At 37.3% G+C, this 25,862-nt stretch overlaps 2 protein-coding genes across 3 annotated transcripts; one reads left to right on the forward strand and one right to left on the reverse strand.

The window, feature by feature from the left end:
* Positions 1-1,227: 1,227 nt before the first annotated feature.
* Ssb (small RNA binding exonuclease protection factor La) lies at positions 1,228-10,201 on the forward strand. The gene is made up of 12 exons (XM_046447398.2): positions 1,228-1,379; positions 2,889-2,963; positions 5,546-5,649; positions 5,780-5,954; positions 6,532-6,639; positions 6,733-6,833; positions 7,859-7,930; positions 8,176-8,218; positions 8,666-8,806; positions 9,110-9,296; positions 9,416-9,544; positions 9,777-10,201. The coding sequence occupies exons 2-12, from the start codon at positions 2,898-2,900 to the stop codon at positions 9,863-9,865; spliced, it is 1,215 nt and encodes a 404-aa protein (XP_046303354.1). The 5' UTR covers positions 1,228-1,379; positions 2,889-2,897; the 3' UTR covers positions 9,866-10,201.
* Positions 9,729-19,860, reverse strand: Mettl5 (methyltransferase 5, N6-adenosine). Of its 2 annotated transcripts, XM_046447399.2 has the most exons (7): positions 19,616-19,857; positions 17,669-17,783; positions 16,693-16,874; positions 15,194-15,276; positions 12,335-12,386; positions 10,560-10,609; positions 9,729-9,978 (listed from the first exon to the last, which is right to left on the reverse strand). In XM_046447399.2, exons 1-7 carry the CDS (start codon positions 19,722-19,724, stop codon positions 9,940-9,942), a joined length of 630 nt encoding a protein of 209 aa, XP_046303355.1. In that variant the 5' UTR covers positions 19,725-19,857; the 3' UTR covers positions 9,729-9,939. The 2 variants fall into 2 exon arrangements, with proteins under 2 accessions (XP_046303355.1, XP_046303356.1); XM_046447400.2 differs by lacking the exon at positions 10,560-10,609 and having other exon boundaries at positions 19,616-19,860.
* Positions 19,861-25,862: the final 6,002 nt, after the last annotated feature.

Below are 25,862 nucleotides of genomic sequence, written 5' to 3' on the forward strand. Positions count from 1 at the left end.
TGGGATCACTGAAAATCCCTGAAATAATTTGACAGGATTTTTCACCAATGGCATTAAATATTTTCAAAAAAATTGAGGAAAAAATAAAAGATGGTCTCACCACAGGAAAGGGGATAACTGCTTTAAATTAAACGACTAGCAGGGAGCGGTAATTCATGCCTGTTATAGCAGCAAATCGGTTGGCCGAGGTAGGAGGATTGCAAATTCCAAGCCAGCCTCAGCAACTCAGTGAAACTCTGTCTCAAAATAAAAATAAAGGGCTGGTGTTATAGCTCAGTGGTAGAGTGCTTCTGGGTTCACTCCCCAGGACCTGGGGTGGGGGGAAGTAAATGACTAAAATTTTGGAAAAGGTACACTAATAGGGAATGCCTCTAGCATAAACAATAATCAGTAGTGTTAGGGTAGGTGGCACAAATATCCATGGGAGACACTCTCTGAGTTCAAGCAAAGGTTTACTGACAGAGAATATTTGCCAGGCTACCTTCTCCAAGGCACAGCAAACTGCTGGAAAAAACTTCTTAACTATATAGTCAAATACAATGGAGTAGTTAAAAAATAATCCGTCTGGTTCTGTGATTGTTAGGGACTCTTTCAGGGGTCGGCCTAACAGGGAAGGTCATGCCTGGGTGGGCAAGTGCTAATTTTCAAAATGGAGTTACATCAGCCTAGGGACCTAACAACTAGATAGCCTTTTATTATTATTATTATTTTGGTACTGGGGATTGAACCCAGGGCCTTATGCATACAAAGCAAGGACTCTACCAACTGAGCTATCTCCCCAACCAACAGGCCCTACTTTTTACAGGAGGGACAAAGAAGTTGACTGGCCCACAGTCGCACAGTTTTTACACAGGACAGATATTTGAAAGCAGACAGGCTGATTCCAGAGCCTCAGCACACACACACTCCATTGTTTTCTCAACTCCAGGATTCCACAAATCTTTGATTTTTAGAATTTTCGCTTACACGATGTAATTTAGATATATATTAAAACAAGTTTTTTGAAAAAAATTAAAAGGCAAACGCTTCAAATGAATAGACAGCCAGAGGAAAGGCTGGGATACAAATGCCATCCATAAATACTTAAACGTTTACCCCAACACGAACTACCAGTTATCCCTCAACACCCTGCGGAACGTTTTATCCCAATCTCCTTGGAGTGAGGGCGGGACTTTGCGGGCCGTGGGAGCCTGCGACAGTAGCGCATGCTCAGAGCGACGGCTTTAGCTCGCCCGAGGCCACGCCCACTCGGCCCGCAAGGGCTGCCGGGACGGCTCCCATCTTTGAGCGCTTTGAGCCAGCCGGCGGCGCTGCGAAGTGGAGACGTTCGGTCGTTGTTAGTGATCCTGTGGCGCGCTTACGGGGCCCGGACCTTAAAGGTGAGCTTTTCGATAGCTAATGGGAAGGTAAAAAAGAACCTGCATTGCGTGATGCACGACGGCGCGTCCTCCTTCCTTGCTGCCGCCCGCGGGACGCATGTACAGCTCGCCTACTGCACGTTCGGGCGGAGCGCCGCGTGGGCCGCAGCCGGAGGCGGCGTGCTGTGCTACGGGTCGAGGGGGCGCGGGCCGCGACTAGGTTACCCTGCCGGCCCGGGCGAGGAATGCGGGCGCCTGGGGTTCCCCACGTGCCCAGGGGAGCCTGTGTTCCCGTGAGACGCGACTCTGGTGAGGTCTTTGAGTAGAGGCTACCCGCATCCTCCCTGCGTTCTTTCGGTTTCTTATCTCCACTAGTTCTCAGTCCTGCCCAAGGCTGATGCTTCAGCCACCTCTGTAAATTTCTGGGTAGGTCGGTGCTGGGTAAAACACCGAAGGGTTCCATGGAGTCTGTGGGGACTGACTGGAAGCCAAAGAAGTTGGGGCCGCAGATGTAGCCTCGACCTGTGTCTCTTGGGCTTTAGGATCCTCCTTCCTTCCCAACAGAGCTGCTTCTGTGTGAAATGGGAGAGCGTGGGTAGTATCTCAGTTCTAGTTGTACGTTCTGGAAAAGTAGATCTGATGAAACGAAGTTCCACAATTGGGTAGGCCAAAGTAGCCTTGCAGGGACTAAATAAGTTCGTTTATCTCATCATTTGCTTTTTTGAGAGGCCCTAGATCACGGTAATGTTAGTAACTTGACCATTGTAGGTGGTGGTATGCAAACCAGGGCATAATATCGCGTGAATTCTGTAGTGGGCCGTAAATATTCCCATTGCGTGATCTTTCATTGGGTACTCGGGTTATTGAATAACAAATTTAGTGTATCTGGTGATGTCTTCAAGAAGTATATCATCAGTAGCTCATTACTAGATTCAACGTAAAGTCAAAAGACTTGGTTTGTGATTTCTAGCAAATCACATCACATCCTTCTTTTTCCCCCCCCGTAATAATGTCAGGATGTGAAACAGGAAACTGATTGTAAAGTTAACGAATATGTTAGTGAATTGTTAGACACCACCTCTCATTCTTCACCCACCGCAAAGTGCTCTCAGATTTGCATACATTTCTTAATATAGTGTCTAATCTAACTCCCGATTTTAATATTTGAAAATTTTACCGTAAAGTTATGATATCTAACTTGCTGATAACGTTTTTATAAGTCATCCATGGCTAATTTTAAAAGAAGCTACACCAATCAAATAGCAAGGAGAGCCATAGTAATATACTGACAGATTAGCTGCGTATACTGATCTGTTTAAAGTCATTAATGGTTGGGAATTTTCCATCTCTTATTCCAAAGTATAGCTTTGTTCAGATATTTGAGAATTGAGTAGAGAAATTGAACCTGTCAACTTGGAAAATTCTTGACTTTAAGAAAACAATGGCATATTAATTTTTAAACAGTATTTCTGGTCTTAAGCTTTATGTTAAAAGAAATAATCATTTCTGCTGATTTGGGAAAATTTACAGATAGCCACAATGGCTGAAAACGGTGATAATGAAAAAATGGCTGCCCTGGAAGCCAAAATCTGTCATCAAATCGAGGTATGATTCTTGTGCTATTAAACTGCAAAAATAAGTTCCTTAAAGGGAAATTTAGGGCCTGAAAATAACAAGAAGGATATTTAATTCAATACATGTCTTTGATTTTTAGAATTAGATGAATGTACATTATTATACAGTTTCATTTGGGTGAAGCCAGGTTAGGAAACCCAAGAATTACAAAAATTTCAAAACGTAACATTATGGACTAGTGTTACTTAACCATTTTTTACTGGGGATAATAATAGTATCCTCCTCATAAGGTGGTAATCTTACCCTTTTTAAGTAACCAAGGTTAAAAGCCTTTGATATGGGTTTGGATTTGTACTTCAGTGATAGATTGCTTGCCTAGCATGTGTGAAGCACTGGGTTCGAATCTCAGCACCACATATAAATAAATAAAATAAAAGCCCATTACAACTGAAAAAAAAAAAAAGCCTTTGATACTTTGCTCCATACTCACAATAATGTAATGGGGAGCTGTGGTGACTGGGGATTGAACTCAGGGGCACTCGACCACTGAGCCACACATCCCGGCCTTATTTTGTATTTTATTTAGAGATATGGTCTCACTGAGTTGCTTAGTGCCTTTCCATTGCAGAAGCTGGCTCTGAACTTGCGATCCTGCTTTTGCCTTCCCCTGCCTCCGCCTCCCAAGCTGCTGGGATTACAGCTGGGTGCCACTGTTGCCTATCTAATATAATTTTTTCAATGGACTTTAGAGCAATGTTAAGTTCACAGCAGTTTGTATGAAAATACAGAGATTTCTCAAACATTCCCCACCAGTGTGGTACATAACTAACACAATTTTTATTTCCTTCCTTTTCCTCACACCAATCATGGGATGTGTTTTGGGGAATAAATTTTTTTATGCCGTCAATATTTTATTATTCATTTCCCCTCCTTAATATGTAGGATCTTTCTAAATTTTAACAGTTTTATGATTTTTTGTTTTGTTTGGCACAGTAGATTGAACCAGGGTCTCAATGCAGGCTAGGCAAATGCTGTACCACTGAGCTACATCCCAGCCTTTGTAAATTTTGATTTTTGAGATGAAGAGTTTTCTTGTGTTGCCCTGGCTGGACTTTAATTTGTAATCTTTCTGCCTCAGTCTTCCCATTAGCTGGAATTAAGGCATGTGCCATTGTGCCTGTCATGCATATTCTTATGTGAATCTTAGTAGACATGCTTCCTGATTACTGTTAAGATAAAATTCCTATTTTTAAAAAAGTTTTAATATTTCCAGTTAACATCTCTACCTATGTGATCATTTCTCTGTGTTTAGACCAATGCTAGGTTTTCTTGTTTTTTTAGAATTTTATCCAGTTGGGGGCGGGGGAGAATTTTAGTCAGTTTGTTAGGGGGGAAGTGCTATCTGTTTTTCATTTTGTTTCTTGGCTTTATAATGAGGTTGGCTTTTTTATGTTGTAATACATATGTACTTTTCTTTTTGTTTATACATGACAGTAGAGTGTTTTTTTGTTTTTTTGGGGGGGTACTGGGAATTGAACCACTGAGTTGCATCCCCAGCACTATTTTGTATTTTTATTTAGAGAAGGGTCTCAGTGAGCTGCTTAGCACCTCCTAAGCCACTGGGATTACAGGTGTGTGCCAAGACACCTTGCTAGAATGTATTTTGAGGTCTACATACATGGAGTCTAACTTTTTCCATTCTTGTGTACATGATGTGACATATATACTCTTTGTAATTTTTTAAGTTGTAGATGGACACAATGCATTTATTTATTTATTTTTAAAGGTTCTTTTTTTAGTTGTTGATAGACCTTTATTTTATTTATTTATACGCAGTGCTGAGAATTGAACATAGTGCCTCACACTTGCAGGCAGGTGCACTACTGCTGAGCCACAGCCCCAACTAAAGGTTTTTTTTTTTTTTTTTTTTTTAGTTGTAGTTGGACACAATACCTTTATTTTACTTTATTTATTTTTATGTGGTACTGAGGATCGAACCCAGTGCCTCACACATGCTAGGCAAGCATTTTACCACTGAACTACAACCCCAGCCCACTTTTTGTAATTTTTCTAATGTTGTTATTTCTCTATAGCTGTTCACTTTTTTCCCCACCATTCCCCTTAGTTTATAAGAACCTTAAACTACTTTTTCTCTCATGCTACTTTTGACATTCCAAATAGCCATAACTGGGTATTTTTTTTTTTGTTTGGTTTGGTACCAGGGATTAAACCCAGGGGTGTCCCACCTTTTTTATAAAAATATATATATATAATTTTTTTTTTAGTTGTAGGTGTACATAATACCTTTATTTATTTTTATGTGGTGCTGAGGATCCAGCCTAGTGCCTCACATATGCAAAGCAGGCACTCTGCCACTGAGCCACAACCCCAGCCAGTAATTGATACTTTAATTTTCTTTTTATTAATTTGTATTATAAACATTTCATTATTGTAAATTTAGGAAGAATGGTTGTTGCCTCTTTTAAGTTATGACATGCATTTTTAAAGAATGAAAGTTGGTAGTATAATGGTAGTTAAAAAAAAAATTCCAGGGTTGGATTAAGTATTATACAGTGCTCCAAAATCTAAAGTGTATTATGATTATCTTACAGTATTATTTTGGAGACTTCAATTTGCCACGAGACAAATTTTTAAAGGAACAGATCAAATTGGACGAAGGCTGGGTACCTTTGGAAATAATGATAAAATTCAACAGGTAAAAAAACCCTTTTTGGTTTGTTTGCATTTTGGAGATTGAACCTAGAGCCTCCTACATGCATCTAGGTTCTCTGTTAGTAATGAGTGCTTCTACTAAATCTTAATGTTGTTATATATATATTCTTCAGGTTAAACCGCCTAACAACAGATTTTAATGTAATAGTGGAAGCTTTGAGCAAATCTAAGGCAGAACTTATGGAAATCAGTGAAGACAAAACTAAAATCAGAAGATCTCCAAGCAAACCCCTCCCAGAAGTGACCGATGAGTATAAAAATGATGTAAAAAACAGATCTGTTTATATTGTAAGTGGGTCTTAATGCATTTAATATAATACATTTATTTAGGAAGAAAACAGTGGTGTGGATAAGGGCTCAAGATTCAGTTGCCTCACTTACTGTATGTCCTTTGGCAGTGTTCTTAACCTCTCTCTACACCTTATTTTCATAAATATGGATAATATTTTCTACCTAATTGAAATATTGAGAGTTAAATTAAAAAATCATACATTCGATAAAATCTTTGACATATTCTAAGTGCCCAGTGCATATCATCAACTATTCTTACTTGTCAACACCTAAAATCTACAGCAATTTTCTTTAGTATGTTGATTTTAAATACTTTATTCTGTAAATTTTCAGAAAGTTACAGGAGTAGCTTGAACAGTATAATGTACGATTATTGAAATTTAGCAGTACTTAACACATGAATAATGGTTGTGGTTTTTTTTCCCTCTGTGCAAACTTAAAACCTATATCAGGTGAATCACTTTCATTGCACTGAGTAGGCTGTTAAATGATTGAGACAGGAAGAGAAAGAGATAATGTGTATCCTTGCTTCATTACCAATCAGAATTTGGGGGGAATTGTTCACTTTTCACAGAAAGGCTTCCCAACTGATGCAACCCTTGATGACATAAAAGAATGGCTAGAAGATAAAGGTCAAGTGCTGAATATTCAAATGAGAAGAACATTGCACAAAGCTTTTAAGGTATGATTGATTGTATGATGATAAGAGTTCTAGTTGTAAATATATGGGGCATAACTTTAAAAGAAATCTTTTCTTCCCTTTTTTTTTTTTTAGGGATCAATATTTGCTGTGTTTGATAGCATTGACTCTGCTAAGAAGTTTGTAGAGACCCCTGGACAAAAGTACAAAGACACAGATCTGTTAATACTTTTTAAGTACGTAATTTCACTCTTTTTTTCTTCTGGCTTCTCGGTTATTTAGAATTGATTGACAAACTGGGATAAGGATCATAACTAAAGTCCCCAGTTAATATTTGGTATTCTTGGGAATACTTTGAGAAATGCCTAAATTTTTTTCAGTGAGAAGTACACTAGTCCTTTCAGAGTATAAGACAGTGTTTATTAGTACCTTTTCATTATTAGAAACTAACAAGGAAAGTTAACTTTTAGTACTTACTTTGCATCTAAAATTTATAATCAGGCTGAATACTAAAGTTGGACTTTTTGTGTGGGTGAAGAGTAAATCACTGTTCTTATATTTAATAGTTTGTATAAAAATATGTTTTTATAAGGAACAAAGGATAGAGACTTGAATCACGTTCTTGTGTATGTGCGCATGTCTTTAAAATGAGGATGAACCAGGGCATTTTCATGATAAAGTTGTAGGGCCATAGTGCCTTACTTTTGCATTACATAGTCTTCTAAATGCTGGTGTTAAACCTGATTGACTGAGATCCACTGTGATAAAGCATACTATCAGTGTTACATAGTCAAAATTAAATTTTTAACATGATTTTCATAATTGCTGGGTGGTGTTTGGGGATACTGGGATTTCAGGTTTTTCGCCTTTTGTGAAATTAACACTACAGAAAACTGTGAAACATTATTTACATGACTTCTGATCTTTTTTTCTATTCATGGAGGGATAAGTGAAAATCAACACAAGAGTGGGATATTGGGTTTCTTTGGGAGTCATGAAATGTCTAAAATTAGTGATGGTTGTAGAATTCTGAGTATGCTACTAAATCATTGAAGGTACACTTTAAAAGGGTGAATTTTATCATAGTAAAGCTGTTATTAAAAGAAAAAAACCTTCCTGTACATATTTTGAATTTTTAGATGATTACCTTGATAGAAAATGTTTGTGACATTCCTTGCTGTGCCATGTCTTAAGTCATTCAAAATAATTTACAGTCTTACCTTTGTTCTCATGAACTTAGCCTTTGTGTTATGTTCTTTAGGGAAGATTACTTTGCAAAAAAAAATGAAGAAAGAAAGCAAAATAAAGTAGAAGCTAAGTTAAGAGCTAAACAGTAAGTATGTTGAAGTATGACATATCTGAATTACTTAAAGCTTTAAAATAGGCTTGAAACACATTTTAAGGTGTCTTATTATATTGGAGGCCATATTACATTGTAGTCTAGCATTGGATAATCAGAAAAACCTAAGGACCGGCTTTGGTAATCAAGTAGCTTAGTGGTCATGATTAGGTTATTTATTTTTAATTTTCTTATTATAGTGGGTGGGAAAATTATAATTAAATCATGTTTATTTGTAGAGAGCAAGAAGAAAAACAAAAGTTAGCAGAAGATGCTGAAATGGTAAGTGTATAGTACTGATATTTAATATATCTACTAGTTAGAATAACTTTTAAAAGTCTTGAAAACTGTGTATATGTGTGTGGTGCTGGGGATTTAACCCAGGACATTGCACAATCTAAGCTCATGCTCTGCTACTGAGTAACCCACCATGTCTGAGGCTTTTTTTAAAGAAAATATGTTTTGGTTATCATTAAAGTGATATAGAAATAATATTACCTAAAACTATTGTCCTGAGTTTAATAATCGGATTTATATAGTTTGAAGTTAAATGTCACTTATAGAAGAAATTAAATTAAAATCAGAAGCAATTTTAAAGAATAACAAAGGAAAATACACTTAAACTACATTAAAATAGCATTTTGGTTTCTGTTGTAGGCATAGAGTGGTTTGAGCCATTTCTGATATGTGGGTAAGAAACTTTTTTGATTGCCTTTTGTATTTCTTTAGAAATCTCTAGAAGAAAAGATTGGATGTTTGCTGAAATTTTCAGGTGACTTAGATGATCAGACCTGTAGAGAAGATCTGCACATCCTCTTTTCAAGTCACGGTGAAATAAAATGGATAGACTTTGTCAGAGGAGCAAAAGAGGTTTGGAAATATTCATATACTTTTTGGTGCTCAGTTTGAAAGTCCATAGAAGATAAAGTTAATAGAAAACAATTTTTAAATTGTGTTGATTAAAATACTTAAATGATTTATTTTTTGTTTTGTTATTCCTATCAGTGATGTTATTTATATCTGATTTTTTTTCTGAATAGCTTTTGGTTCAGTAAAATTCATTGAATTAGTAATGGCATAGAAGAATTACAGGGTAGGAAAAAGTATGAACAAAAAATTTAATTAGGGGACAACAAACTAAGGGTGTGATTTTTATTTTCTGTACTTGGTTAGGGAATTATTCTCTTTAAAGAAAAAGCCAAGGAAGCACTGGAGAAAGCCAAAGATGCAAACAATGGTAACCTACAGTTAAGGAACAAAGAAGTGACTTGGGAAGTACTGGAAGGAGAGGTGGAAAAAACAGCTTTGAAAAAAATCATAGAGGACCAACAGGAATCCCTAAACAAATGGAAGTCGAAAGGTTATTTATTCTGATATTTCCTTTAACAGTTTGGTTATTTTACTTATTTTAGTCAGTGTTCAAAAACACAACAGACTTAAATTATTTTCTTTACCAAGTTCTCAATTATGCCTCTACAGGTCGCAGATTTAAAGGAAAAGGAAAGGGTAATAAAGCTGCCCAGCCTGGGTCTAAAGGAAAAGTACAGTTTCAGGGCAAAAAAACGAAATTTGATAGTGATGATGACCGTGATGAAAATGGTGCAGCAGGTAATTTTTTTCTAAGTCCTTTGGAAGTTCCATGAGAAAAGTGTACTTTATGACAAGTTACTTGTCAGAGATGTGGTTTTTAACTTCTGTATGAGTGACATTTTTGAATTATGGTGTAACTTGGTCATGCTGTTTTACAAGTATGAAATAGGCTAGGACATTTTATTAATAATTATGCTCAGCATTAAAACAGAGCAGTTGAATTTATTAAAAATTTCTTTTAATTATTTAGGAACAGTGAAAAGAGCAAGAGAAGAGACAGACAAAGAAGAGCCTGCATCAAAGCAACAGAAAACAGAAAATGGTGCCGGAGACCAGTAGTTTAGTAAATACATTTTTTTTTTTTTTAATTCATTGTAGTTAGGTTTTAAGCTGCTTTTTGTCTTTGAAAGCTTTTAAAAAGAAAACCGAATTAGGTCCACTTCAATGTCCACCTGTAAAAAGAAAAATTTTTTTGTTGTTTAACTTGTCTTTTTTTTTTGTTATCAAAGTGAGGGTTTTTTTTTTTGTTTTTGTTTTTGTTTAAATGTATAGTTCTGTTTGTGTTCAGAGGATTCAAATATCAAATGGAAGATTCTTCCACTCAATTGCCTTTGTAATATGAAAATGTATTACTACAAACTAATAAAATATATGCTATATAAAAAAGAACAAAAACTTGTTATTTTTTCCTTTTTGTATCCACAAAATGTTTGAGAAAGAACTTAAAAATTTTTGAGTATTGGCTGTTGGTTATGGGCCCTTCCCACAGTTAATTTATTTCTTAGGCTGGCTTTCTGTATTTACCCAAGCAACTTATATAACAGTGCAAACAATTACTTACTACAAAGGTTTTTCCCTTCACTCTGTTGGTCTTTCTAGCCATCATCTTTCCTTCTTGCAGTGCTGGGGATCAAAGCCGGGGCCTCATGCATGCTAGGCATTCACTCTATCTGATTGAGCCATTGAGCTATACTCCTAGCCCTTCAAAGTTTTTCAATACTGTATGTAGATAGGACTGAATCAAGAGACTTACTGATTTCTTTTTATGAAAGTTGTATAGTGCTGGCAGGTCATATCGAAGTTCTAAAAAACAACAGGTAAGGATAAACATAACATTTCCAAACATTTACCACCCTTAACTATAAGCAAAACTAAGAAAGTTCCAAATGATGGTAAGCCTAATGACACGTTACTTTAACTTCTCCATGTACTGAATTGATATTTCCCCAAGAGTGACATGGCGAACTGGCCAAGGCATTTCTGGTGTTGTAACCCATTTGTACCACAATTTCATGTTAAAGGGGAAAGGTTAAAGAAATAACAAGTGGAAAATAAATATAGTTTCGTGGTAATCTATAGATGACTGGGGCTGGGACTGTGGCTCAGCAGTAGAGCGCTCGCCTAGCACAGGCAGGACCCGGGTTCGATCCTCAGCACCACATAAAAATAAAGGCATTGTGTTGTGTCCATCTACACCTAAAAAAAAAAAAAAATCTATAGATGACTTAAGTCATCTCATAATGATGATGCTTAATTCAAAGTTTTCTTGTCTAGATTTTAGTAATGGCAATAAGTTGATATTTTTCTACTAATTTCTAAAGTACTCATATTTTTCATATTCTAAATAATTTAAATTGTACTCTTTACTACTGATCTGTTTTAGAAGGATGGGAATCAGTTACCTATCCTTCATATTTTCCAACACATTTTAACCCTAGAGTCCGCTCTTTTTGAGTTTTAATGTGCAGTCAAAGCACTTGGGGATCTCATTGAAATGCAGATTCTAACTCAGTGGATCCTGAAATTTTCTTTAGCTTTCAGGGATGTCAGTGCTGAGGGTCTGAACACCAGGTGTGGAGCAGCAACGCTATGGCATATTAAAATACTGTGGCATAGGGGCTGGGGGTAGAGCGCCTGCCTCACATGTGTGAGGCACTGAGTGATCCTCAGCACCACATAAAAATAAATATATTGTATCTACCTACAACTAAAAAAGTAAATATATGTTACTATTTCAAAAATGCTCTATATTGCAATATCTTAAAACTTCATGAGGGACAATAATACCGAATATAGTAGGAAGAATGATCTTTTAATTATTCCATTACTAATTATAAACAGTAACATACCTAGTTAGATATTTTAATACCACAGGACCAAATTCATGGTAAGTTTATTATTAGGTAAAAAACATGTTTCACTGAACTTTTATTTTGTGCTGGGGAGCCAACTAAGGGCTCTGCAGATGCTGGGCAAGAACTCTACCATTGCACCCAATGTAGTGAAAAATGTTATCAAAACAGCTGAGCCAACCTCCCTGGCAACTTTTCTCAAAAAGGGATGGAGATGTAGCTCTGTGGTACTGGGTTCAAGCCCCAGTATTGCCAAAAAAAGAAGCATGAGCTCATGGTATAGATGTTTATAATCTATCTCCCACCAATGGTCAATGTTATCTTACTCTATGTAATTAGAAAATTAAAAAAAAAAAAAAAAAGGTTAACTAGGAACAACCTGGTGGCAATTTCCACAAGTGGATTTCAAAAATTGGTTTTATCAACTCCAAGCCCATGTTTTTACCCACTGGATGATATAGTCTGTCTGGGCCTGGAGTTACAAATTACCTGAGGTCTAATAGAAATTTTCAGTAAAATGGATAAACTGTGACAAACAAAATCAATTACCAATCATTCATATTTTTACACACTGAAAAACATTCTATAGTATATGTCCTTAGCACCTGAATAAAAATTTTGGTTAGGTTATTGCATGTTGGTCCTTTTGGATAATTAGGGTTAAGATTCATCTTACCTGCAATGATATCTATCTTGATTTTCCATTCTGCAGCTTTCTTTTGAACATGCTAAACATAAATAACATTTTTATGTGAGCTTATTTTTAAGTAAGTTTTTAAAAACTGCTTGTTATTAATATTAGATTAAATTTTAAGCTTAAAATTTCATTAGAAATTAGACTGAAAAGTTTCAACTAGATGAATATTTTGAAAATCAGTAATTAAGTCATTTCAATATATTTAACAATCAGCCAAATTAGATAAATTCAAGTGAAAAACTTTAAGAAAAGCATCAGAATACATAATACACTCATGATTTCTCATCATTGTCTCATCAATATAACTACTTACCCTGGAAACTATTCAGCAGAGAGGTCCATGTTCATGGGCATTCAGTGGCAGTATGGCATAGTAGTTCAGAGCATGGTCTCTAGAACCAGGCTGCTTGCATATAAACTACAGAACTACTACTTGCTAGCTATATAACCCTGAGCAAATTGCTCATTCTGTGCCTCAGTTTCCTCATTTGTTAACGAGGCTAGTGTTTTTTTGTTTTGTTTTTGTACTTGGGATTGGACGCAGGGATGCTGAAGCACTGAGCAACATACCCAGCCCTTTTTTACATTTTATTTAGAGGCAGGGTCTAAGCTGCTTGAGGTTAGTGTTTTGAACTGTAACAGATGTGTTAGAGCTTTATAGGTCTAAAATTCTTGAACCACTTCACAAAGAATTATTAATTTTTAGTTACTAATTTACTATTTAAAACTGCTTTATTCAATTAAGGCTTTTCTGGACACAATATGTACTGGCATTTGCTTTCATATATTGATTGAGATTTACCAGTAGATATGATATATTCTGTTGACTGCTTACATGTACCACTGTTCATTGTCAGCAGTGTATTTCTGCTTGGCTGTTGGATGTTGTACTTTTAAAAAAGGTTATTATGGGCTAAGGTTGTGGCTCAGTGGTAGAACGTGCGCCAAGCATGAGTGAGGCAGTGAGTTTGATTCTAGCACCACATAAAATAAAAAAGTATGGGGCTGGGATTGTGGCTCAGTGGTAGAGCACTCGCCTAGCACATGTGAGACCCTGGGTTTGAACCTCAGCACCACATAAAAAATATATTTTTTAATTTTATTTTTTATTTTTAAGTAAATAAAATAAAGGTATCGTGTACATCTTACAACTAAAAAAAATTTTTTTTTGAAAATGGGGGGAGCTGGGGTTGTCACTCAGCAGTAGAGCACATGTGCAAGACCCTGGGTTTGATCCTCAGCACCACGTAAAAATAAATAAAATAAAGGCATTGTGTTCAACTACAACTAAAAAATAAATATTTTTTAAAGAAGGGTTATTAGATTACCATGTCTCTAGAATTTTTTATTTTCAACTGGGTTCTTATGCACTGTTCATGACTAAAATATTTTTCCTACAAGGCTATTTTAAAATCTCTTCATAGAAACTATTTAAATAATAACAGCCAACACACAGCAATTAGATATGCAAGTGCTTTGTAAATAGTAACTCATTTAATGTTCATAATTATACCAATTATAGCATACTGAGTTCTTTACACCAAAGAGTATAGGTCAGCATAGTTGAGAAAACAAGATCAAGTGGCTTTACCAAAAACATACTTAAGATGCAGCAGAACTTAGATTTGAATCCAGTCCAATCTGGTTCCAGAGTCTCAGTTTTTTCTTTTTTTATATATTTTTTCAGTTGTTGATAGACCTTTTTTATTTTATGCATTTATTTGTATGTGGTTCTGAGAATCGAACCCAGTGCCTCACACACATCAGGCAAGCGCTCTACAACTGAGCCACAATCGCAGCCCCTCAGTTCTTTTTTTTTTTTTTTTTTTAAAGAGAGTGAGAGAATTTTTTTTTTTTAATTTTTTTTTTTTAATGTTTACTTTTTAGTTTTTGGCGGATACAACATCTTTGTTTGTATGTGGTGCTGAGGATCAAACCCGGGCCGTATGCATGCCAGGCGAGCGCGCTACTGCTTGAGCCACATCCCCAGCCCCCCTCAGTTCTTTCTTAATCACTAAGTTATATTGACAAGGAAAAAGGTACTGCCCCTCCCCCTAATTTCTTTTTTTTTTTTTTTTAAATATTTATTTATTTTTTTAGTTCTCGGTGGACACAACATCTTTGTATGTGGTGCTGAGGATCGAACCCGGGCCGCACGCATGACAGGCGAGCGCGCTACCGCTTGAGCCACATCCCCAGCCCCCCTCCCCCTAATTTCTGTAATACATCTTTCACACCCCCACATTATGTATTGGCAAAAAGAATGGTGAAATATGTGGTTTCTGAACTCAGAATTCTTTTGCTTGAGGCTTACCATTTTTGAAACTAGTTATACCATACTTCTCTTTTAACTACATGAGTCCCCACAGTGACACTGGGAGAAGAGGCATTAATCAACCAGAACTTACCCAGGCAAACCAGAACATACGGTAATCCTAGTTATACCATACTTCTCTACTCCCGAATTGTAGTACCTTTGCTAGTAACAGTCCTGTTTGAACAAATCTTTGATGAAAGAAGGTAGTCATAAATAATAGCTAATTAAAGGGAAAATTTAGTTACTAAGAGCTAAATGTCAAAAGGTCAGGAGAAACAGGCACTGTGGTAATTTAGCATCCACAGCAAGTCCTTAAAACACAATTTTTTAAAAAATGACCTAAATATCATGGTGATGTGAACTTACCTCTCTATTTTTTTTTTTTTTAATTTATTTATTTTTTTAGTTTTCGGCGGACACAACATCTTTGTTTGTATGTGGTGCTGAGGATCGAACCCCGGCCGCACGCATGCCAGGCGAGCGCACTACCGCTTGAGCCACATCCCCAGCCCAGAACTTACCTCTCTAGTTGAAGATTTGTGTAAAGAATATACTGCTGTTCTTGCCATTTCCAAAGCAGTCTTTAGAAAAGCCATATCTGTTCCTATGAAAAGAAAAAAAAAAAAAAAACTCTTATTTACATTTTGTACCTTTTATCAAAGCAGAAGATTAGACAAATAGAATTTAGAAACTTTTTCCTAAACTCCAAAACAGGCACTTCAAATTCTTTCTGCATCAAGTCAGGGTACAAATAAATATCAGAATATTTTGTTAAAGTTGATAAAATAAAACCAGAATTATATTGTCTTGGCTAAAAAATAAAGCTAAAGTAAAATTGTAATATTATATCCCATTCTAATGAGTCAAAATCCACAATCATCTTGGTAGGGTAGGGGTACTTTTTAAAGTATGCATGTGTTTTCCTTCTCTTATTGATTTCCTACCCTCCTTGCTCAAAGTACACACAAAATTAATAGCTACAGTGAGTCACTGTTACCAATGAGCACATTCTGAAACATTCATGTGTGTTTAAACATTAAAAACAGGTTTGAGGGCTGGGGATGTGGCTCAAGCGGTAGCACACTCGCCTGGCGATGCATGTGGCCCGAGTTCGATCCTCAGCACCACGATACAAAGATGTTGTGTCCACCGAAAACTAAAAAATAAATATTAAAAAATTCTCTCTCTCTTAAAAAAAAAAAAAAAAAAGATTTTGAAGTAGACAATATAAACTGTGCCTGATCTTCTCACCTACAGAAACTGTGAGTTAATCCACATGTGTTTGAGATAATGCATATTAAAAAAAAAAAAAAAAAAAAAAACCAGGTTTGAGTGCTGGGGCTATGGCTCAGCAGTAGCGCACTTGCCTGGCATGTGTGAGGCACTGGATTTGATTCTCAGCACCGCATGTAAATAAATTTAAAAAGGTCTTTATTAACAACTAAAAAAAAATATATTAAAAAGAAAAAAAAACAGGTTTGAGTGGCTGGGGTTATAGCTCAGTGATAAGAATGTGTGTTTAGGGCTGGGGTTGTGGCTCAGCAGTAGAGCACTGGGTTGGATTCTCAACCACATAGAAATAAATAAATAAAATAAAGGTATTTGTCCAACTACAACTAAAAAATACACATTAAAAAAAAAAACAAAACACCAGAATGTGTGTTTAGCATTGGTGAAGTTTTGTGATCAATTCCCAGCACTACCCCTGAAAAAAAAAAAAAGGCAGATTCAAAAAGTACAAAATCCTTTACAAGTTTCGTAATCATTTATAAGGGCCAGACAAATCATCCCAAATATTAATCATAAATGATGAAAATTTACTTAATACAAATTTGTAAAAATAAAGATTAAAAATTCAATTCCTAAGTAAACTGAAATTTAAGTTATAATACCTATACAGGTAGAAGATTGGTTTATTTAATGATCAATGATAAAATCACTTAATCCAGTTAATAGTAAAATGTTCTTTAAAACTTGCTTTCCTATGAATACACTAGTACATCTAATTCTTGTTACTAACCTTTATTATTTTTGGTCCCAAACGGAGGATTCATTATTACTGTATCAAAAGACTTAGACATTCTGTTGGATAATGAGCATACATCACATTGAATTATATCCACATTTGTTAACTCAAACTCTTCCACATTCCTATTAAATATTTCCAATGCATCTTCATCTATGTCAAATCCAACACACAACCTATAAGTGCAAAACACAAAGAGTGGCATCTTACATCTCCCAAAACAAAACAAAAAGTTTTTACTTATGCTTTTTAACTCAGTTGACAAAAGTTAAGAATGGGTGTAGCTTTTCAACAACATGATTTCCCAATGCAGCCAGGGTTGGAAACTCAGATGTATATAAAAGGGACTGCTGCTCTTATCCTTTTAAAAAAAATTATTCTAATTAGTTATACGTGATAGAAGAATGCATTTTGACACACTGTACACAAATGGAGCACAACTTCTCCTTCCTCTGGCTGAACATGGTGCAGAGTCACAGAGGTAGCGTAATCATACATATATATAGGATAATAATGTCCATCTCACTCCACCGTCCTCCCTAACCCCATACCCTTTCCCCTCCCCTCTGCACAATCCAAAGTTTGCTGTTATACTTTTTATTTATTTATTTTTTGGTACTGGGGATTGAAGACAGGATGCTCAACCACTGAGACACATCCCCAGCCCTTTTTAGAATTTTGAGACAGGGTCTAAGTTGCTGAGGACCTCACTAAATTGCTGAGGCTGGCATTGAACTTGCAATCCTCCTGTCTCAGCCTCCTGAGCCTCTGGGATTCAACCATACTGCCTATCTTTTATTTACATAAATATATATAGTTTTTGATAATTCTGTACATTCAAAATATACTCAGTATTAGATTACTGGTCCCCCATCTCATTGTTTAGAGTCCCATGAATATAATTCAGTTCATCCTATTTACACTTATTAAGGCTGCCCCATACCCAAATAGTATAAGTTGGATCACTTACCCTGCTCCTAACATTGCAGTTCCGATGCTAAGCACTCCACAACCACATCCTAGGTCTGCAACCACTTTATTTTCAATGTCATCATATGTGTTATGTATTGTATAAAGCATACATGCTAAAGAACAATTTTAAAACATATTAGGGAATAAGTAGGGTATGACTAATATTTAATTTATACAAACCAGTGTACCATGTTATTAAAAAAAAAAAAAAGATTACTTGGTATGTAGTAAAAAGCACCACAAAGGAGGATAACACCTATTAGAGGAACCCAAAAAACTGTCTCTGGTGACAATGCCAAGAATGACAAAACTGTCACTAGTATCTCAAGTAAAATGAGAAAAATAAAGTCAAAATGCTTTATTTTTCCTCAGCCACCTATTCAAAACATTGTTCTGTGTGTGTATGTGTATCTATTAGTTTTTTCTTTGATGCTGAAGTAGTTTATATAAAAGAATAGTACAAGTAAATAGGGTTATAAATATCCTTCCTTGTCAAAATGTAAGTTTGGCAGCCCTGTATCAGTCAGCTTTAAAAGTTTACTAATGTGGGAAGACTACAAGTCTAGGAACCAGTAATATCAAACAAGCATTAGCATTAAAGGGGCACAGAACTTTTTTGTAAAGTTTGTCATCAGAACTCAGGTATCATAATCTCCTACATCCTATATATATATATGTGTGTGTGTATACGTGTGTGTAGGTTAAGCATGAATAATACCACTTATATCTCTCTGTGGATATCTGACCTCAGCAAGGGCTACTGGCAATCCCTAATGGCTGAGGTTCCAGAGATTTTATTAAAAACACAATTATAGGGCTATTTCAGACTGAATGTGTAATTACTGATGTGGGTGTGATTACTTTGACGCTGGTATCTGAAAAGAAGCACACCTGTGTGCATGCTACAAACTAAGTATGAAATAACTTATTTTTAAAAAATTGTATTTCACAAAAAAAAACCTAAAACCCTACAGAAGACTATAAGAAGTCATTATAAACTGAGAAAACTGATCTTAACCTAGGCACAGTTTAAATTAATTTGTATTGGCATATTATAATTTTACATAATAGTGGGATTCATTTTGACATATTTACATGCACAAAATGAAGAAATTTGGTCAATTTCATTCCCCAGTTTTGCACAAAAGTTTTGTGTGGATTTTTGGTTGGGACTACGCCAACATCTTAGAGTTAACTGCAGGTATGTATATATTCTTTATCCTTCTCATTGGCAGCTTAGAAACAACTATTTTGGAACTGGAAAATAGTCCCCCTTGCAAGTGTTCCCAGGAAATTAATTTTCCTAAGGTTTCCCCACCACTTTATATTTATTAAATATGGATCTTTCTATATTCCCTTCTGTACTCTATGTCAATTGCTGGCATCAAGAAACAGTGCTAATTCTCGAGTAATGTGTTAAAACTAAAACGTGTCCTCATCTCTTTATACAGCCATACTCTGATTTTGCTAAATTCAAGTCCTTCCACTACCAACTCTAGTATTCATTTGTAGGGCAGAGGATTGCATCAGAATCTTGCAATTCTAATCACTGACAATTCATTCTAAGAGGAAAATGATCCTTACTTAGCAAATATTTACTGAGCTCCTAACTAGTACAGAAACTTTTTTAGGCACTGAGAATTCGGGGGGGGGGGGGGATAAGACTAACAAATTCCTTTATGGGAAAAACAAACAGTGTTAAGAAGTACGCAGAAAACCAAACAGGAAAAAAGTGTGTGTGTGTGTGTGTGTGTGTGTGTGTGTGTTGGGACCGGCAGGAGACTGTCTTTAACTGCGGTGTAAAGGCCTCTCTAAAGCGATACGCGATCTTAAAGCGGAATTTCTCCAGACAGTCCCTAACCAAATTACATTTCTTTTTTTCATCAAGGAGTAAGCATATAAGGCTAACCCCAGAAGCTAGGGCATGGTGAACCAGCCGCCCTACCTGCAATGTGCGGCCTGGTCGGATACTGTTCTAGAAGTAGCTTAGGCTTTTCGAATCCATCCACTTGTTGCAGGCGACTCTCTAGTTCCTTGAGCCTTAATTTCTTCATTTCCCGCCCCCCCCTCTTACATGTGGGCTTACAGGGTTCAACCACGCCAGAATTGCAGGGAAATCTATCTAACCCGGATCTTTCCCCCCGCCTCACACTTTCTCAGAGTCACAAGCTGAGGGCGGGGCAGGAAACGCGGGACTTAGGGCCAGCCTCCGACCCGCCTCCCGGGTGTCGCGCGCCGTCCTCCAGCCTCTGGGAGCCGGAGGCAATAGCGGGAGCGCGCGTGCAAGATGCCTGATGCAGCAGCGTCCCAGCACCTCGGGAAGCGAACGGCGCCGGAAGCGACACCACGCACACGCGCACGCCTCCGTCATCCGGCGTGGGGTTGCAATCTCTGCCCATCGTTGGGGTTCCGCTGGCGACCCGGCCTCTTCGGCCTCGGGAGAACCGAAGAACCACCTCAATTCACAGATCGCTAGTCAGCCCTCGCCTCTGTCGTGTGCTCAGAACCCTCAGGTTTTGCCTTGAGTACCTACCAGCCTCTAAGGATGTGGAAAGAGGGTGAAAGTGAAGCAGGACAGAGGGTAAAAGTCATAGTTACTTTGTGGTCCAGTGTGACCCTTCCTCTTGTTTTCTCCCAAGCTCCCTCTCAAAAAGCGGCAGTCTCCACTTCCGTTGCTTCCTTCGCCGTTCACATGTCCTACTTTATTGCAGCGTTTCCCTCTTTTTAGGTCACCTGTGTCACTTATCTCAACCATCACAGGAGTGGTGATGTCATAGAAGCCAAAGAAAGTTTAAATGAAGGAATAAGGTCGTGGTATCTTTTGCAGGAAAGAGGTCAGGTGTCTCACAGAAGGAGCAGAAACCACGTTGTAGTGGATTGTGAAGAGAATGGAAGTTAGGAAGTAGAAGTTGTAAAGGTGAACAGTTCTTAAAAAGTGCACCCATGAAAAGGAGAGTGAAAATGGCTGACGCTTAGCAAGTTTGGGGAAAGGCTTTACTGGTGGTATTAGTAGATACTTTATTTACCTACTGGGTGTGCTCGGGTTCAACTCAGAGCCTTGCACTTGCTAGGCAAGCGATCTACCACTGAGCTACACCACCAACATTATTAGAGTTTCTCTAAAGATAGGAGAAGAAAGGAACATATCTAAATTCTAACAGAATAGGGACAATCGAAAGGGAGGGGATAATAGAAAGGGGACAATGGAGAGGACATTGGATGGAGCTGGGATTCTCAGATCCAGTGCTTAAATAAAAGGGTTGCGCCGCTAGTGGAGTGACCCTGAACCTTGTACAACCAGAGGAATGAGAAGCTGTGCTCCATATGTGTACTGTATGTCCCAAAAAGCCTATAAGGGACAATTCTTAGTAACCTATTTTCAGTGATGACAAAGCAACTTTAAAGGCCATTTTCACCAGATCTCTGATAGGGGTCCAAGGGCTCTCCTCAGCTTGTTTGAACTTTGGGTTAGCTGGTAAGAGGACCTGGTGGGACCTGGTGTGGGCGCTGACAGAAGAATAGAGGAGTGAGTGGGTGAAGGGATTCCTTCAGTACCTGCTACCTCAGAAAAGAGGCAACGGTTTGAGGAAAGGTGGTTGTTTAGGTTTTTGATCTAGTGAGTGGAGAGGAGAAGTCAGGTTGTTCAGGTGGGGAGACAGTGGAGGGGATGGGGCAGAAGGTTGAAGGTGAGGACCTATTTGAGCAGGGCGATAGGGTGGAAATTCATCAGTAGGGTCAAAAGTAGTGGATGAGTCCGGAGGAGGAGGAGATTGGGGATCAGTAGTTGTGGGTGTTGGTTTGCAAGCTAGAAAATTTTGCAGAGGTCTGCAAGAGGTGCAGAGAGCACAAGCAAGAAGAAAGCTTTGATATAGCAGCTTTTTACCCATTTTTTCGAATGCTCACAGTAATTGTAGAGATCCCTTAGAATGGAGGCATCCAGGGACCCAAAAGGGGGGCCCTCTGCTTTGGTTGTCTAAGGGATAAGTGGGCCAGGCCTGGGTGCTATATTTGATCAATTTTGGGGATTTGATGTCTGGTGTCAAGGAGAGGGTTTTGAGGTTATCCAAGAGGCATTGTAGGGGAAACTGATTTATTGGCAAAAGGGGCGTCCCCGCTATAGCCAAAAATCAGGAGTACCTTAGTGGCAGGTTCGAGCTGCAGAGATTTGTCGTCACTGAATCCTGACAGGCGAAGCTCTCGTCCTGGCCGGAGCCGGAGCTGTGGGAGCCGGAGCCCATGGGAGACCTTGGCCAAGGCTTTTCCGGACCCCTCCTGAGAGGCCGGAGACTCCCAGGGCCAGAAAGAGGGGAAAGAGAGAGACAGAGGAAGAGAGAGGAAGGGGAGGGTAAGCATCTCTCTGGCGGCCGAGTCTTGAAGATGTGAGGACTAGGATTTTAGGAGAGCCACCGAGACCATGAAGGTCTGAATGGACTGTGATGTTCAGTTCTCTGTTATGTGTCCTGGAGGTTACAGAGTCCTTCGAGGAAGACCTACAAAGCCTATGCTGGTAAACTACCAGCTGGGAAGGGAAGGGAATAATTTCAAACCCAGGAGTCTATTCTGCCATAGGAAGGAGTCCCTGAGGGCCACCATAGCCTTAAAGGCTGTGGTGGGGTGTTTTCCTCCCTGCAGGTGGGCAAAGAGGTTTGCCGGACAATCAATGGTCAAATCCTCCTGACACCACCATTGGGTTTAGGACTCCAGGAAGGGGAAACTCACCAATTGAAGGTGGGTGGTGGATGGAGTTCTGGAGATCGAGAAAATGGGTTCAGGCCATCCGGTGAGTGGCACTTCCGAAGGAAGAGGGACCCAAAAGTGGGTTTTAACCCTCTCTCGGGTTTTGGCACCACTGAAAGGAAAGTGACCACAACATTCGGAGCAACCAAAAGATCTTTATTGCAGCAGTGCAACAAAGAGAAAAGAAAGAAGGAAAGAAGGAGAGAGAGAGAGAGAGAAAAGAGAAGAGGAGAGATGAAGAGGGAGAGAGCAAGAGCAAGAGAGAGACAGAGAGCGCGCACAAGAAAGACAAAGAGAGCAAGAGAGAGAGAGCAAGAGAGAGGGGGGCCTGGCAGGAGGGAGTTTTTATAGCCCAAATCTAATGGGGCCTCTGGGTCTGCAAGCTGCCTTGTTGGCCCAAGGGGGGGCTAAGTGTTCAGCCTTGAGTGGGGTTGAATGTTCAGACTTGAGGCAAACAGGTGATAAAGGACCAGATGGGGGGGGGGGGTTGAGTGCGTGGGCTATCTTGCAGCCAACATCTGTTCAGCCTGCCCCTCAGACAACACAGTTCAGCCTGCTCTGCACCCAACATTATGAGGATTAAATGAGTTCGTACATATAAAGTTCTTAGTAGATAAAGGCAGTACACAAAGTTCTTTGTCATATAACAAACGCCCAATAAAATGTTAACTGTTTTTGCTCTTGGTGGTGTTTATTGATAGAATGGTGGTGGAGAAAGAGATAATTGAAGCTAGCCATATATTCAAAAGTAATGGGTCCCCCACTTTTTTTCTTTTGTTTATCCCAAAGATGCAGGTTGATTTGTTATTTTTTCCACATTTTTATTGGTGCATTATAGTTATACATAATGATGGGATTTGTTGTTACATATCTGCACATGCACACAATATAAGAATATAGTTTGGCCAGTATTACTCTCCTGCATTTCCCCCCCTCCCTCTGCACCTTATAATTCTTTTGGAGGTTAATTGCAATTTAGAATCTTAAACTACACCAATGAATCAATAACTTCTCATATTGTTACATTGCAATCCCTTAGTCTGTCTTGGTCTTTGAATAAATGTTTTCTCATACATGATTTGTAATATCATGTATTAGTCATTTGGGAAAAAAATTGGTTCACTGAATTTTGAAAGTATTCCATCATGTTTCAGAAAATCACATTTATTAATATCAATACTGATCTCCCCCAGAAAAGGCTTTAAATAGAGGGAAGACTGTTAAACTCAAGATGGAAGATATGTTTTCCAAAACATTAATACAGCTTGAGGTTTTTTTTTCATTGGCAAAAAAATACAGTCTAGTGTTTTTCATGAAGTGACAGTTGTATTTATTCCACTTTTCAGAAAATGCCTGTCAAATAGCAAAACTGAAAAAAACATAGTTTGTCAGTCATGCTTTCAAATAAAATTGTGTTTCCTTAAAAAAAAAAAAAGCCAACTCTAGTAAATGCTAAAGATTATACAGGCACACAACTTTTAGAATCGATCAAATTAATTAAATTATCAAATTTGCAGGATCCAAAACAAAAGCTGGTTATGTTTCTACTTATTAGCATTTAGCAATCTGAAAAGTAAGAAAACAATTCTATTTACAATAGCTTCAAAAAGAATAAAATACTTAGGTATAAGTTTAGCCAAGGAAGTGAAAGACTTGTGCACTAAAATCTATAAAACATTGCCAAAAAAAAAAGAAGAAGAAGACATGAATAAATGGAAAGATATCCCATATTTATGAATTGGAAGAGAATATTAAGAGGCCATTACAACCCAAAGAACAGATTCGACACAATCCCTATCAAAATTCCATTTTTTTTTTTTTTTTTTTTTTTAGAAATGGAAACATTTGTCCCAAAATTTATATGGAATCCTTAAGAGATCTGAAATAGCTAAAACAGTTTTGAAAAAGAAGAACAAAGATTGAGGACTTATACTTTTCTAAATTCAAAACTTATTACAAAGCTACAATAATCAAATTAGTGCACTACTTGCATGAGGAGACATACATATATACCAATAGAATAGGGAGTCCAGAAATAAACACTCATGTATTTGGTCAATTGATTTTTGACAAGGATGTCAAGACCATTCAATGGAGAAAGATGGTTTTTCTCAACAAATGGTGCTGGGAAAACTGGATAGCCACATGCAATAGAATGATACTGAATCTTTAACTTCCACCTCATGTAAAAGTTAACTCAAAATGATTGATGGGGCTGGAGTTGTGGCTCAGCACTGGGTTCGATTCTCAGCACCACATATAAATAAATTAATAAATAAAATACAGATCCATTGACAATTTAAAAAATATTTTTAAAAGAATGGATTGATGACCTAAAGTAAAAAGCCAAAAGTATAAAAATCTTTGAAGAAAACATAATGTTAAACCTTTATGAAATCGAAAATGGCACTATTTCATGAACACAAAACCAAAAGCATAAGTAATGAAAGAAAAAATAGGTAAATTTTATTTTATCAAAATGAACAACTTCTGTACACCAAAGGACACTATCAAAAGAGTGAAAAGATAACTCAAAGACTGGAAGAAAATTCTTGCAAATCACATGTAGTGCATATAAGTGATTGCTATCAAAATATGTAAAGAACTCCTGCAACTCAAAAACAAAAATACAACCTATATCCTACTTCTAATGTGTGCTAGTCAGCTTTCCATTGCTGTGACAAAATGCCTGAAATAAACAATTCGAATGGAAAAAAAAAATACAACCTATATCCAAAATAGACAAGGAGATTCAATAGACATTTCTGCCAAGAAGATACACACATAGTCAATAAGCACATAAAAAGAATGCACAACTTCATCAAATAGAAATTAAAATCACAATAAACTAACACCCACTAGAATGGTTATTATCAATAAAATGGAAAATAACAAGTGTTGGAAAGGAAATGGAAAAACTGGAACTCTCATGCATGGCTGGATTATAAAATGCTGCAATTACTGTGAAAAACAGTTTGGTAGTTATTCATAAAGCTAAACAGTATTATCATATGATTTAGCAATCCTACTTCTATGTATCTACCCAAAAGAACTGAAAGCAGAACTCGAACATACCAACACCCGTAGCAGAATTATTCACAATAACCAAAAGGTGTAAACAACTAAAGTTGTGTATCACCAGATGGATGGATAAACAAATTGTGGTACTATATATACATAAAATAGAAATATTATTCTAAGATGGAATGAAATTCATATACATGCTACAACATGGATAAATTTGTAAAATACTGTGCTAAGTGGAATAATAAACACAGAAGGACAGATATTTCCATTTATATGAAATACCTAGACTAGGTAAATACATAGAGACAAAGTAGAATAGAGGTAGTCAGGGTTGAGAGTGAGTGGGTTGGGGAATCTATAATTATTGTTTAATAAGTAGAGAGTTTCTGTTTGAAATGATGAAAAAGTTCTAGATATTGATGGTGATG

This window comes from Marmota monax, unplaced genomic scaffold (genome assembly GCF_021218885.2).
Source record: "Marmota monax isolate L192 unplaced genomic scaffold, Marmota_monax_Labrador192_F-V1.1 WCK01_AAM20220418_F8-fsc00007, whole genome shotgun sequence".
NCBI classification, from domain to species: domain Eukaryota; kingdom Metazoa; phylum Chordata; class Mammalia; order Rodentia; family Sciuridae; genus Marmota; species Marmota monax.

Coding starts and splice junctions, on each gene's coding strand:
- Ssb (XM_046447398.2), top strand. CDS start 2,898: ATGGCTGAAAACGGTGATAATGAAAAAATGGCTGCCCTGGAAGCCAAA. Junction 7,931..8,175: donor GCTAAGTTAAGAGCTAAACA/GTAAGTATGTTG, acceptor GTTTATTTGTAG/AGAGCAAGAAGAAAAACAAA. Junction 8,219..8,665: donor TAGCAGAAGATGCTGAAATG/GTAAGTGTATAG, acceptor GTATTTCTTTAG/AAATCTCTAGAAGAAAAGAT.
- Mettl5 (XM_046447399.2), bottom strand. CDS start 19,724: ATGAAGAAATTAAGGCTCAAGGAACTAGAGAGTCGCCTGCAACAAGTG. Junction 17,784..19,615: donor GACCAGGCCGCACATTGCAG/GTAGGGCGGCTG, acceptor ATTGTTCTTTAG/CATGTATGCTTTATACAATA. Junction 12,387..15,193: donor ACAAATCTTCAACTAGAGAG/GTAAGTTCTGGG, acceptor ATTTATGTTTAG/CATGTTCAAAAGAAAGCTGC.